At 37.8% G+C, this 15,844-nt stretch overlaps 1 protein-coding gene across 1 annotated transcript; it reads right to left on the reverse strand.

Moving 5' to 3' along the window:
* Positions 1 to 10,606: 10,606 nt before the first annotated feature.
* Positions 10,607 to 15,458, reverse strand: LOC107561648 (gastrula zinc finger protein XlCGF57.1-like). The gene is made up of 3 exons (XM_016246119.1): positions 15,404 to 15,458; positions 14,533 to 14,682; positions 10,607 to 11,787 (listed from the first exon to the last, which is right to left on the reverse strand). The coding sequence occupies exons 2-3, from the start codon at positions 14,615 to 14,617 to the stop codon at positions 10,607 to 10,609; spliced, it is 1,266 nt and encodes a 421-aa protein (XP_016101605.1). The 5' UTR covers positions 14,618 to 14,682; positions 15,404 to 15,458.
* Between the last annotated feature and the right edge of the window lie 386 nt (positions 15,459 to 15,844).

Consider the following 15,844-nt stretch of genomic DNA (forward strand, 5'->3'; position numbering starts at 1 on the left):
GTCCTTTGCTGGTTTATGCTGGTCCTTTGCTGGTTTAAACTGGTCCTTTGCTGGTTTATGCAGGTCCTTTGCTGGTTTAAACTGGTCCTTTGCTAGTTTATGCAGGTCCTTTGCTGGTTTATGCTGGTCCTTTGCTGGTTTAAGCTGGTCCTTTGCTGGTTTATGCTGGTCCTTTGCTGGTTTATGCTGGTCCTTTGCTGGTTTATGCTGGTCCTTTGCTGGTTTAAACTGGTCTTTTGCTGGTTTATACTGTTCATGTGCTAGCAAAGGACCAGCATAAACCAGCAAAGGACCAGCATAAACCAGCAAAGGACCAGCATAAACCAGCTTAAACCAGCATCCCAGTGTCAAAATATACCTAACCAGCATATGCTGTTTTTTTCAACAGGGAGAGAGGCCAACACAGTTGGCCTCTGGAATGCTATTGTCTAAGGTGCCATCGATCTTTTGGAAGATGAGCTCTGCTGTGCCAGATCTGGTTTCACTTGTAGTGCACATACCAAGAAACTGATGAGCCACCTTGTTCACATCAAACACACGCACAGTAAAGGGGTTCATCTTATCTCTTCCTGCATTGACAAAAGAATTAGTCCATTATCTCATACAAATATAGTAAAGCCAGCTCACAAAAATATGGCCAGAATTAAATGAAAAAGTAAAAAAATGTAATTCAGTTTATACCAGAATGTAAAAACATTTCATTCCTACCTGTGTCATTTGAGCTATCTGTAACAAGGGTGTATGGACTCGCTCTCATCAGAATTACCAGTGTGTTTTTGAAATGTGTGGCTGGCCACTGCTTGATTTATAATACAGGTGGTCTTGGACCTTGCACATTTGTACTCCTGTGCAGTAGCAGAGTCTTTGAAGCACTCTTTCATGAGTGGACTGAAATGATCTGTGACAGCCAGTGGTATATTATGGTTTGCCAGCATCACAGCTATTTTTAATTCTGCCCTCCATGTCTACAAGATAGAATTGCATTGATGTTACATCTTGAATGATTTTATTACACACAATGAATTCAATTGATTATGGCATCTAAAAGCCAAACTCTACTCAGGAAATAAGATTATAAACCCCCCACTACATAAACATAACACAACTGTTCCTAGTGTGCCTAGTAACATCTCTTATTCCCTGGTGACAGCAAGCATTTTCAACCCTACATACGGAGCACCAATAATGTGTACTTAGTGTCCCCTTTGTTATGAATGGCCATTTTTGTGACCATTCATTTTTAAAAGAGCACCTATAGGAGGCAGCTCCACTCTGGTTTTCTTTCCCTGAGACCTCAACTAACTCCCTGATTTCTATCGTCTCAGGATTGTCTGACAGGGGACTTTAATGTTCCTCTTCTTGTGTCTTTTCCTGCTGCTGCTGATCTGCTTTCTCTGGATAACAGGACTTCTTGGGGGGCTGACTAGCTGCCCACATTGAGATTAGAGTCCTTTTCTGAGCACCACTTCTTTCTTTCTTTCCCTGACACTTTTGAAAACATCCTATAACAGAAACTGTTCACCTTTATCTAATTAAATAGGTTGATATGGAACTTGGACATGATTGACTGGATTATGATTGACATTATTGATGAATTAAACAAGTTTTAATCTAAATGAATATAAATAAAATCATTTGAGTTGGTCTGTCCTTGATGTCCCTTGTCTGTTTCTTTAGAAAATAATAATTAACATGAACTAAATATAGGCATGCCCAGATATTTGTCTCGTAGTTAACGTCATGATGACTGGTTCAACGTTAACGTTACTGTGTTTTTATCACAGAAGTATGTAAAATTACTGCAATACTGCAAAACAAATAACTTTGATAATGCTAACTTATTTCTACATAGGGCATACAACATATTAGTTACTAAACGACGGACACGCATAGCGTGTGACAAGGCTTAACATCTTAAAAAAAGATGAGAAAAATTGAAAGAATTTTTCGCAATCCGTTTAACTATTCACAAATAATATTTTATTTTAAAATACACATACAATTAGGAGTTAATTTGTGCAAATGTTGTAAAAGCAAAACAACAAAATGTTCCTCGCCACATTCGGTTACGAATTACGTGAATCACGTAAATGATCAAAACGGTCGTCGAGTAGCTTGCATCACAGAATATTACTGTTGGTTATTTAAAATTTCTGTTGTAAAACAGCTGTCAAATAATAAATGTTTTCCTACTTGCCTCACACACTTTCACTGGTAAAAAATGCTGTGGTGTCGCGCTGGAACAGTAAAGCCCCGCCCTTCTTTGATTTGATTGGCCATCTAAATCATTCAGACATTGACGAGTGCTGTCTGGAGTTTTTTTTTTAAATTTATAATAAATAAATATTGAATTTGGCAGGGACATTTTTCTGCGTGAGAAAATGTAAAGTGAAAGGAAAGTGTAAATTGCTGAATGCGTGAGAGTTGGCAGCCCTGTTTTCAGGAATTTCCAGTTGACCACTGGGCCATCCATTGAGATCTGCAGGAGCTTCTTGTGATCAAGTGGTGAGAGGGTTTTTTTCATTTTCTCCAAAAGCTTCTCTGCCTGAATATGTCCCAAAAACGCTGAATCAAAATAGCACACAGCTACCTGCTCTTCATGATCACTCCAGTAACGGACAATAATATCCATCTGTTCCATCTGTGTCACTTTATTCAAGCATTTATCAAATGACACTACATAGCATTGTGCCTTTCTAACATCTCTGTTCAACTCCTCTTTAAAATATGGGCACAAACCAAAGGATAAGAGGTAAGCAATATCACTGTCTGGGAACATTTGACTAAAAATGACTGACACATCAGAGCTGGAGTTGAACGAGTAGTATGACCTGACCATTTTTGGTGCTTTTCCACAGCATGGTACGGCACGGTACGGCTCGGCACGGTTCACTTTTGGGGGGTTTTCCACTGGGTACAGTACCTGGTACTTTTTTTAGTACCACCTCAGTTGGGGTTCCAAGTGAACCGTACCGTTACCAAACGTGACGTGTAAACTCTGCTGATCACGGATTGGCCGGAGAGAATCGTCACTACCTGCGTCACTGAACTTGTGACACAAACACAACAGAACCGCTAGATTTAAATCAGCACAGCCAGCGAAGGATTGAACGCAACTGTTTTGAACGAGCACACCTTTTTTTTAACAACCAAAAAGTTTTGTTGTCTGTTGCGGACGAACAGACGTTCCTATCGTTGATAGCAGAGGAGTGGATCCAGCGAGAGCTTGATGGGGCGTCGCGGAATGATAAAGTTTTTTTTGGAGTCGTGGTAGTAGAGGCGGCGCAACTATAACGACATGTGAATAATCCCGCCCACTCTAAAGCGGTACTGAACTGCAGTGGAAACGCAAACCGTGCCGTACTGAGCCGAGTCATACCAAGCAGTGGAAAAGCGCCATTTGATTACCCAACGAATCTCAGCTTCAAGCACAGCTTGGCTTGAAAAGAACTTTGACAGTGTTGAGCTGCATTGTGTGCTGAGCATGTTGTCTCTTCATTTGTATCCGACACTTGAAAAGCTGACTGACTGCCACTTTCCACATCTACAGTGGTTGCTTGTAGGTCTTTGTTAGTTTGTCCGCAAATGTCCTGTCCTTTGCTTTCAGAAGTCCCTTCCCTGAGAAAATGTGTAATTTTTGTCTCCTTTTTCATTTGTGCAGCAACTTTTATATGGCCTTGCCCTCGTTCATGACTCTTTAGTACTGAGAGACCCATGTTACCGACATCAAAGGATTTCCTGTAAAACTTGCAATATGCCTACATCTACTGATCTCCTAGCCAGTCCCTGAACTGGGGATCTTCTTTCCATTTCTTCTTAAACTTGCACCGTCTCCCTGACATTTGTGTTGCTTAGTTCTGTAATTCAAGATCAGAAGTGTTACAGATGCAATGAATAGCCATTACATGCTCTAGTGTCTTTATTTTTTTACCATCTCTTTTTACATCCCTCCTTGTTCTAATTTTGTCTTAATTTACTGTATATATTAGTGACAGTTTTCAGTCATTAGGGGTAAATGGATCGTAGTTGATCCGTATTGTTCATGAATTTAATGTTTTAAAATAAATACAATTTTGAATAGTAAGAGAAAAAATTACACTAAACCACCAGTAGGTGGCAGCAAATAAGTCTTAATAATCAAGTCACCAGTCATTCTTTTTAAACGATTCATTCAAAATGCTTATTCATTTAAGAATGAAGCAAATCACAGTCTAAATAAATGGGTCATTGAATCACTTTCTCAAATGATTCGTTCAAAAACAGATTCACTTGGCAATGAAACACTAAGTTAGCTGGTTTCCAAACGAGGTTTCTGCATTCACCGGTTCCGTGAGCTTAGTCATTCTTGTGTATTGCGCTGCCCACGGGGAAGATTATACAGCGACAGTAATTACGACACTGGTAACAGACATTGCGTTTATCAACCACATGGGGGAACCGTGAGCAAACAGGTAGGGATAACGGCAACCTGGAGCAATGGGCATGCCAAAAGATTTCTAATTAGTGAAAAGAGCTTCTGCGTTGGCCAATCAGCGGTAACCATACTTATACGTAATTCCTGGAAGAACATGGCAACGGTAATGCGCAAATATAACAAATATGTATATTATGATAGCTTGTTAGTCATAATATATTATTTCCTATGCAATGTATTTTTCATGAGACGAAACAATGACTGTATGAATGTATATAGACATTTCTTGCAAAATATACATTGTGCATAATTTTATTGTTTTATTATTGGTTGATGCTTCTGCGAAAGACTGCATTCTATTTCCATCATGGATCAAGTCACACTGGATGGTTTGTGTAAGAATGTCAGTATTGATGAACGTCAGATAATAGATGTCAGTATTTTGTGTTTTTAACAACCTTTCAGATTTTTCGTCCAAGGTAAAAATAAATAAATAAGTTATTTTTTCTTCTTGATTCGCTATGCAACAGTGTTCTAAGTGATGGCAGATACAGTCAAGTGTACAAGTCTTTTACATACAAGTGTAGTAGTGCATGTTCAGAAGTACCAGTTGAGTTTATATGATGTTTATATGACAGTTTACATTGAAAATGACATCAGTTCTATTTAAAAATATATATATTATAATAATAAAATAACATGTCTAAACAATTAGTGTTTGACTTTCAGTATGCCTGGTATAGTGCTCTGGGGTGGAGTTTGACTTTTCAGAGGTGAGTTAAAAACAGAATTTTTAACATAGTAATGGTTGCTTTTTTTAAACAGGCTAATATGCCAAGCATAAGGAGAAGTGGTGTGCACTTTTATTGAAGCCTCAGGGTAAATTTGAAGTATTTTATAAACTTAAAGTGATGACTTAGCACTTTATAAATCTCTCTCTTTTTAAAGGTCTCTTTCAGAACAAAAAAAAGGCACAGAACAGTTGAAAACTTGGCTCAGTTAAAGGCAAATATAGTAGGTTAACAAACCATTTAAAATATAAAACACAATATAATGTAAATATATATATATTAAAAACATTGGAAGTGGAAGTTAATAGTAAAAAAAAGACCATGCATCTAGGGCTGCAACAACTAACCCATAAATAAGGAAGTTTCATATTTTTAATGCTCATCTGAAAACATTTATGTAATTAATAATTGTAATTTTATAGATCTAAATTATTAATTGTCATTTACAATGTTTGTTTTTTTCCAGCCATGAACCCAGCAGAAAGCATTGCTGATGTATGATTGAATATTGTACTAATATATAGTTTTGTTGTAATTTTGCTTTTAAAATAGTTTTGTCATTTATCATTTTATATATTTTTTGTTCAATTTAGCTACCGTCAGAACTGCTAAAACTGCTAGATTCTTGTAGATGTTGTGTATGAATGAGATGGAGCTGGTCTCACACTGTCACTAGTGTGCTGTGCAGAAAGTTTTATGACATTGTCCGCCATCAGGCTTTTTGAAGAAAACCTCACCTTTATTAAATAAACAACGAGTTTATATTTAGAATGTTTGTTGCATTCATTTTTTCAGTTTCTAATATCTTTTTCTTGTGTATGTATCATTGACTGGAAGTCTGTCGTTCCTGATGTGGAGTTCGAGCTCACCAGGTGTGATGGGTGTGGATGCATCTACTGGATACTGTGGCATCAGAAAAAAACTGAACGCGGCTGCTCAATGCATCGTGCCGAACGACAGTCGCATCACAGATCAGATTTAATTTCTCCAGTGTGGAGAGTGAGTTGAGCTGACCGACAAGAAGAGTGAGGTGAGACAGACAAGAAATTATTTAGTTTAGAAACGAAATGCAAAAGCACCTGTTTGGCAATATTTTGGATTTTGAAAAGCCTGTTGACTTTTGCCGTTTATCTAAGGTGATTTTGGAAGTTTTTTTTAAACATTTGTTTCTTATTTAATTGTTCCACAGTGTTTGCTGATTTTTACTTTATTTAAACTTTGTATAATTTATTTATTTTATTTGACATCAAGGTGTATGCCGTGCCTCCAAGCTTTCTTATTAGTTTTGCTTATAAACGTTCGTTCTTATTTATTTGGTTATATATTATACATGTTTACTTAGCCTATTTCCAGTTTTGTATACCTATTTAAACTTTATGTAAGTTATTTTATATTAGGCATAGCCTTCCCTATAGCATGGTGTATTTTTATTTGTTTTGTTAATAAAAGTTCTATGTTTTATCTATAGGCAAAAGTGAGTTTGACATTGTATTTTGTTGTTGCATTCAAGCAATTGACGCCGAATTGCCGCTAATTAATTAAGTGAAAGTAAAATGCACACGGCGCATTTAAGCTATTTAAAAGCGAAGGAAAAGAGGGAAAATTCAAACAAACAATTGCTTTACGCCGAATTGCCGCTTTTTGAAAGTGAAAGTAAAATGCACACGGCGCATTTAAGCTATTTAAAAGCGAAGGAAAAGAGGGAAAATTCAAACAAACAATTGCTTTACGCCGAATTGCCGCTTTTTGAAAGTGAAAGTAAAATGCACACGGCGCATTTAAGCTATTTAAAAGCGAAGGAAAAGAGGGAAAATTCAAACAAACAATTGCTTTACGCCGAATTGCCGCTTTTTGAAAGTGAAAGTAAAATGCACACGGCGCATTTAAGCTATTTAAAAGCGAAGGAAAAGAGGGAAAATTCAAACAAACAATTGCTTTACGCCGAATTGCCGCTTTTTGAAAGTGAAAGTAAAATGCTCACACCGCTTTTACAAGCTATTTAAAAGTGAAGGAAAGTAAGGAAAAGAGGAAACGCCCCGCCCCCGTGGTGATACCGGTATTACCGGTGTTGTCACACGTCGATTAACCGGTGGGAAAATTTCCTCACTGTCACAACCCTAGCCAGGACACACCAAGCCGACTTCAAAGAACTAGTCGTCTCGCGTCAGCAGCGTCGGACCAAAAAGCTGCGCTTGAACACATCGCACAGACTACAGCCGACGGCAAACTAACACGTGCGTTCTGCGCATGCGCGAGAGCATTTTACTGTCTATATCAGCAGCTATCAATAGTATATATTCGTCATTCAAAAGGAGAAACCGAAACAAAGATATACGAGTTAACGCAAATATACGAAATGTAAACAAAGCAGTGCTTGCTTACCATTTTGAATATCAGTAACGTTGATAACTTTAATCATTTTAAGCGGCTCATGTTGTTATGAAAACATTCGTGTATTAGAATGATTGGGAAAGATCACGTAACGTTTAACCAGCCTTCTGTCTGTACCGCCTTCATTTACATGCTTGTTTTCATCACTTTCGCTTTAATTCTCAGGCACTGACTCGTTTGCTAAACTGAACATCCAATCAGGGCTCTCACTCGCGCCGACGGTCCCGACGCCGAATCGGGCAAACTGCTGCCGACGAGAGCCGACAAGTGGAACACACCAAACAAACAAGCCCGACTGTCAGCTTGGTGTGTCCCGGCCTTTATGTTAATAAGTGCCGTCATTCGGTTATGTTTATTATATTAATGTTTCAGCACGTTACAATCATTATATGGCTTGAGTTAAGGTAGCCTATCTTCTTAATTAAACAGTTTATCACACAGATTGAAAGCGTGAATCCCGTCTCTCTCTGTTTATGGGTATTTGTGTGTGCATGCGGGGGAGGGGTGCAATTTTCGAATATTATTTTTGCTTGGAATGCCCATCTCTAGCATCTCATTACATGGTATGCAGGTCACCTGATAATGGTGCAGACGATATCAGTAAACAATGATTCTTTTCTTTTCAAATTGAGAAATACGCCATGCAGGCCTGTGGACAGACCACCATCTTTGGAGGCTCCATTGTTTATGCAATAAACAAATTGTCTTCCAAACAGGGGGAGCCTGGAGGAGTCCGGCCAGCCCCTGCAAGGGCCTCGGCTTCATTCTGGTTGCCAGGTGAATGGAGCAAGACCATCCCTGTGCAGGACCAGAGGTGGACTGCCAAGAGCATATTTCACTCTGGCAAGCTGTGCCCAGATTTTAAGCTTTGGTATGAGCCCCCTGTCCCAGCCCTCAGTTACCACCAGATACCAACAACTGGTTCTTCACCCATCGGCTGATGGTGCGGATGCCCTACCACCTTTGGAAGGTGAGGGTGTCCACTCCAGCTTGTGACAAGAACCTGATGGGCTATGGCATCCACAAGAGGGCTCGGAGGGTCCTGGACATTGACAGATACTATCTGATGGTGACAGAGACACTCGGTTGCATTGTGTGATCTGGCTGCCGTACATGTATGACTGAGACCATTTTTTTCAGGTTCTGTGCCATTTACCAGAGTCCCAAGAAAAAGGGGACTGGTACAGTGTTCAGATGGGATCTCATCCTGGAGGACTACAGGATAATTGAAACGATTGCACCTATTTCTTTCGGTGTGCTCCAGGGTTCCCTTCTTGGTTCGGAAAGAAGACAGGGGAGGTAAAATAGGCATGGGAAAATGAGACACAGTTGAGATCCATAATCTAATAAAGTAATCAGCATTCTCATGGGAACGCCGATTGCCACAATCCCAACACAGAAAGACAAGGGCAAATTAATACATGTACAATACAATACATTACAATAAATCCACAAGAGAAGATAGACAGACACCACAGCGTCGTGACTCCTGAACTCGTGGCTTCCGTAACACTGACCAAAAGCTGCTGGTCGGTAACCTCTCTGTTCAATTGGTTAATACTGCTGGTGTTTTAGGCCTTCCAGTGCTATCAGAAATCTTGGTATGATTTTCAATCTTTCTCTCACCTTTTATTTCTCACATTGACTAACTTGTCAAATCAGCCTGCTTGTACCTTCATAACATTGCTTGCCTTCATCCTACTCTAAATATCAAAGGTGCAGAAATTCTTGTACACAAGTCACCTCCCCGACTAGACTACTGGAACTCTCTTTGCTATGGCCTGCCCATCAAGATGATGAATATTCTTGGATATATTCTGAACTCAGCTGCTCAAGTTCTCATGGGTTTGGATTGTCATAAGAGTAAATAACGACAAAAGTTAAATTTTTTTAATACATTTAGCCATGATGGACTGGCCATTTGTCCATGGTGTTTGCCTGCCTTCGGCCCGAGATATGGGATCGGCTCCAGCAGCCCGCACAGCGTGGAGAATGAACTAATTCTTTAAAATACTTTCTCTAATATTTACTGTAATTAACAAGAAAAGGAAGGAAGACAAACTGCTTACGATTGTTTATTGCAGCAAATTATTTAGCAAGGAAACAGTATGTACATGTACATGCACGCTACTGGAAGCACAACAAAGAATAAACTGTGCTGATAACATTTAGACCTGCGCACAACTAGAATAATATTTCCATGCTTTTCCTGATCATAAATTTAAAGTTGCCTGGCAATTCCAGAGTTCTACAATCAGTAAACTTATCCAGATATGACAAAATTCAATTGAAATAGACTAAACGATAATCTAAAATACACCTACAATCTATGGGAACAAGTCATTTTGTTCGGTTTATATCAATTTATTGATAATCTTCAAGTTACATTGTTGCTTTTCCCAGCAAGGTACAAGTTTGACTCGTAAATTTTAATTTCAAAGGAAATCAACACATGGAATTGAGTGACATAACTCAAAATTTGAGGGAATCTACTGTAACGGTTCAATATTTGAAGCTACAGCAAAGATGATCAGGTACGGCCACAGGAGTACAAATGCACAAAAGAAAAGAAAATGCCTTATGGTGAAGCATAAAGAGATGAAGGATGCAAGTAAAAGAAGTAGTCTTTAGTAGGTAACAATCAGATGTAGTATTTTTTCTTGTCAAACTCTTGGGTCTCTGGGTCTCACATTTGCATGACTTTTCAGTGTGATGGCAAATTATTATTATATTATTACACTTGACTACAACTGAATTGTCTTCCAGAATGAATGCACATACGATTATAGAAATCTCTCCTTTTTCTAAACCACTTCCCACTACGGAAAATGGCCATTTCTTCTCAGAATGCGTTCGCAAATGGCGTTTCATGCTGCGTTGACATGTGAAACTCTTCTCACACTGAAGACACTTGTAAGGCTTCTCTCCAGTGTGAACTCTCATGTGAATCTTTGAGGTTATCTTCTCTTGAGCAACTCTTTCCACAGTGATGGCACATGCGAGGCTTTTCTCAGATGTGAATTTTAACATGATCCTGAAGGTGCTTCATGTCTGTGAAACTCCTTTCGCACTGATGACATTTAAAACCGTTCTCCGAGTGAATCTTCATGTGACTAATAAGGTTTGCATTATATCTGAAACTCTGTCCACACTGATCACATGTGAATGGATTCTCTCCAGTGTGAATTCTAATGTGAGTCTTTAGGTTTGTTTTATTCGTGAAACTCTTCCCACACTGAGGGCAGGTGAAAGGCTTGTCTCCAGTGTGAACTCTCACGTGGGCATTAAGGAGTTTTTCTTGTGTAAATCTCCTTCCACACTGTTGACATTCAAATTGCTTCTCTCCAGTGTGAATGCTCATGTGAGTCTGAAGGTTTTCTCTTAGTCGGAAACCCTTCCCACACCGAGGGCAGGTGAACGGCTTCTCTCCAGTGTGAATTACCATGTGGGCATCAAGGGTTCTTTTCTGTGTAAAACACTTTCCACACTGAGAGCATGTGAATGGATTCTTTTCCATGTGAATAATCATGTGAGTCTTAAGATATCTATTTAGTGTGAAACTCTTCTCACACAGTTTGCAGGTGAACGGCTTCTCTCCAGTGTGACTTCTCATGTGAACTTTAAGTTGACTATTTTGTGTGAAACTCTTTCCACACTGATTACACATGTAAGGTTTCTTTCCAGTGTGAATTATCATGTGAGTCTGAAGCTCTGCATTTCGTCTGAAACTGTTCCCACACTGATCACATGTGAAAGGCTTCTCTCCAGTGTGAATTCTCATGTGGACATTAAGTTGACTTTTCTGTGTGAAACTCTTTCCGCACAGTTTACAGGTGTGAAGTCTCTCTCCAGTGTGAATTTTCATGTGGGCATTAAGGTAATATTTCCGTGTAAAACTCTTTCCACACTGAGGGCATATGAACGGTTTCTTTTCAATGTGAATTTTCATGTGGACTTTAAGGCATCTTTTTTGATTGAAAACTTGTCCACACTGTTGGCAGGTGAAAGAGCTCTCTCCAGCGTGATTTCTTAAGTGGGAATTAAGGTTTGTAGTTTTTTTAGGTGAGGAAGTATTTTCAGTCTGTGAGCAGCCAATCGATTCTTCTTCAGTTTTGAAATCATGTTTCTCATTTTGATCTTTCTCTTGAGTTTCATTCAGTTCTTGACTCTCTTCTTTCAGTGCCATCGGGTCTGAGGTGAAATAAGAAAAATACAAGTTAACACCAGTTTAATGGCACAAAGCAACAGATATCAAAACATTTAGACTAGTGCGGTCAATCAATTAAAAAAAACAATAACTATGTGACAAACATAATTTCACATTCAATCTCCAAATTAATGTAAAGACAACAAATATTGTGAAATATGTGGTTTAAAGGCATCTTTTACCAAGTAGCCTATTGTTAATGAAGACCAGTCTCATTGATACAAATACTGCTACTTATCTGTCTCTATTAAATGCATTTGCCTCCCAATTTTAGCCATTAATTATAGCCATTATTACTGTATAATCAAAAAACATTATTTGTAACTTTTAAAAGGCTTTGGAAAATAGTGAACTTAAAACAATCTTCACGTAAAATGTATATGCATTAATAAAGATTAATTTATTCAATTAATAGTTAAAGTTAATAAGAGCAGTGAGTGATTTCTTTCTTTTCCTCTTTGACTTGCATCAATGTCAGACTGCAGCAGGTTTCATTTTAAAATCATAACTAGAATAATATTTCCATGCTTTTCCTGATCATAAATGTAAGTTGCCTGGTATTTCCAGAGTTCTACAATCAGTAAACTTATCCAGATATTACAACATTCAATTGAAATCGATTAAACAAGCTAAAATACACCTACAATCTATGGGAACAAGTCATTTTGTTCAGTTTATATCAATTTATTTGTAATCTTCCAGTTACATTGTTGCTTTTCCCAGCAAGGTACAAGTTTGACTAATATTTTGATTCAAAGGAAATCAATACATGGAATTGAGTGACATAACTCAAAATATGAGGGAATTTACTGTATGCATGCATAAGATTTAATATGAAGCATCCATAATATTCACATCTGTAACGCATTATTATGAAAGAATGGAAATGAACTGTTGATCATAATTAGAATGGCCATAAGTTGGATTTGTACAGAAACTTTCAAGTTAATTGCATTAATAATTACTATATGACATAAACTTAATCTTTCAAATGTTACGGACGTGTGACAGCGCGGAAGCTTCCAGACCTAATAAATCTAGCCCTTATAAATCCAAGAATCATCGCTGTTTAGACAAAGTGAATATATTCACTTTTCAGACAGGCCTCCATCTTGGTACAGAATACTTACTGTTGACATAAATTAAAAAATGGGCAGTCTTTGAGCTCTCATTTGAAAACATGAAATATAGTCGGATGAAAATGTAATTTTGCTTTAGGTGCACCCCCTCAATGTGGTGGATAAACATACAACTTCCTTCAAATTTTTATTTAAGCACATTAACGTTGTAAAATACAGACCTAAATGCACAAGTTAAACAAAGTTTTATTCTTTTGGTAAAAAAAAGATTTTTTCATGGTAAGGATGACTTTTGCATGGAATTGCCCAGGGGCAAGTGAAAGAAGAGAATTTTACTTGCCCGACCGGACAACTAATCCGATTAAAACATCTAATTGCACCTAAATTTTTGCGAGAATGGTTCTGATTTGATCACATTCGGTGTAAACGGCGATTGATAATGAATAATCAGTAACAAGGCCGCACCAGTTGAGGCTCACGCAGCCTGTCTGTGAGAGAATCTCGTGGAGAAATCAAAACAAATGAATGTAACTGTACACAGAATGTAACTTGGTTTTTAGATTTATAATACAGCCTAGTTAAGCAACATGACACGACCAAGAGAGTGAAGTTTTCCCTGAAAACCACGATTGCAAATTCCATTCATAAGGACAGGCACTTGCTTCATTCTTGAATGAATCAGCCGTCTGAACGAATCGTTTGAAGGCATGCTTCAATGACTCATTACGATTAATGAAACCGCCACCTACTGGCGGTTTACTTTCATAGTAGCCAATCTTTGCATTTTTTCCAACATTTCATATTTGTATATTGAAAATATATATATTTTAAAACAGAGTTCACAACATTATTTATCCTGTAATAATTTAGCATGCAGTGTAAATGCATTTGTGCTATATTTCAGCTACATTGAACTGTCTGTGTAAATGCATCTGAATGCCACTCCAGTCACTTCATATAAAACGTAATTTCCCAACAACAAAATGTTGGCCAGTGAGAATGCTGAGTGGCTAGTGAATTTGGAAAACCACTAGCCACAGTGACCGGTAAACAAAAACGTTAATGTCAAGCCCTGCATATGCATATATGTATATATACAGTATCTCTCAGAAGTGAGTACACCCCTCACATTTTTGTAAATATTTTATTATATCTTTTCATGTGACAACACTGAAGAAATTACACTTTGCTACAATGTAACGTAGTGAGTGTACAGCTTGTATAACAGTGTAAATTTGCTGACCCCTCAAAATAACTCAACACACAGCCATTAATGCCTAAACCGCTGGCCACAAAAGTGAGTACACCCCTAAGCGAAAATGTCCAAATTGGGCCCAATTAGCCATTTTCTCTCCCCGGTGTCATGTGACTCATTAGTGTTATAGTGTAATATATAGTGATATTCTCAAAGTTACTCAGAAGACAGGATACAGGTTTAACTCAATTGAAATACTAATGCTTAATGTTACACTGTCAGATATGCAAAAGAAATCTATCGTATCTCTTGCTCTGGCTACTGTGTATAGACCACCAGGGCCTATACAGTTTCAGCTGCTATCTCTCCCACCACCTCTACTCCGTGTGGTAAAATAAGGTGGTTTTTTCAGATTTTAATAAGGATCACATTCAGCTTTGAGAATGAAAACCAACCTGTTTGTTCCTCAGTATCTTCATGTTTGACTCTGAATGCTTCTTCAATCTTCACGTCTTCACTCTCTTCTTTAATAAACTCCATCTTTATAATAATGTCACGTGGATCTCAGCTTCTTCAGCAGTTTTTCTGTGTTTGGACACTTTGTCCTGTTTAGGACGAGAATAATTAACAAAGAAAAATAAATGCAAATTAAATCAGTGGGTGCGTCTCAATCAGCTCCTGAGTTCAGCGGTCAGTGCACTGGTGAGGGAGTCGGTCAGAGAGTTAATGCACTTACATTACCTGCACAAAAACTATCAAAACTAGCACTCAAATAATAAAGAGAACACAGATTATATAGAAGGTTCATATTTGTATTAAGATTGCTATTTAGTATTTGCTGATTTGTAGATTATATTTAATAGACCCCACTTTCATGAAAACATTTGCAGTTGTTTTGTAAAAGTTACACATTAGTGTTACTGTTTGTTGTCCTCGTTGCATTTACACTGTTTTGAGCGATTCGAAACAGTGAATCATTTTGTGAACTGTTTGATTCAGTTGATTCGGAGATTCGAAACAGTGAATCATTTTGTGAACTATTTGATTCAGTTGATTCGGAGATTCGAAACAGTGAATCATTTTGTGAACTATTTGATTCAGTTGATTCGGAGATTCGAAAAGATCCGTTTCTCCAGCACTAACGTTAGTAGCCAGTAACCGAGAACTCGTTTAAGATCAAATGATTCACTATACAGGGACAGCAGTGTCACTAGATGAAGCGTTAAAGTGTTACATTGGCGACACAATTCATTTCACAGTTTTAGATACAATTCTCTAAACGAGTTGTATTGATCTAAACACTTTTAAATGATTAAAAGCACACACCTTTCTTCAGTTGTGATGCATCTCAGACGCAGGAGCGCGGCGCGGCCTAATGACGTCCCATCGACACACCAAAATAAAAGTCTTGTTCACTAAAATCAATATAATTTTATATTAGAAAAAAAAATCTTTAATTAAAATGGTTTAAATAATTTCTTCTAAAATGTTAATGTCATTTACATTTTCCCTGATTATCTTTATTAAAACCGGCAGGTAGTATCAAATGTGATTATAATAAACAAGCCATCTATGTCAGATTTCAGTTACTGATTAACAAACATCATTTAACTTCCCATATCAGCCCTCTATGAATAACAAATGCAACGGAAATCAACAAATCTTGCCTTCTAAAGGGATTTGATGGAACTAATCAAATGCTCTACCATTGAAATCAATAAGATCCCAGCTAACAAAAAAAGGTCCCCAGGACGTCCCCTAAATGGC

The sequence above is a fragment of the Sinocyclocheilus grahami genome, unplaced genomic scaffold, assembly GCF_001515645.1.
Source record: "Sinocyclocheilus grahami isolate Dianchi unplaced genomic scaffold, SAMN03320097.WGS_v1.1 scaffold786.1, whole genome shotgun sequence".
Classification (NCBI taxonomy): Eukaryota; Metazoa; Chordata; class Actinopteri; order Cypriniformes; family Cyprinidae; genus Sinocyclocheilus; species Sinocyclocheilus grahami.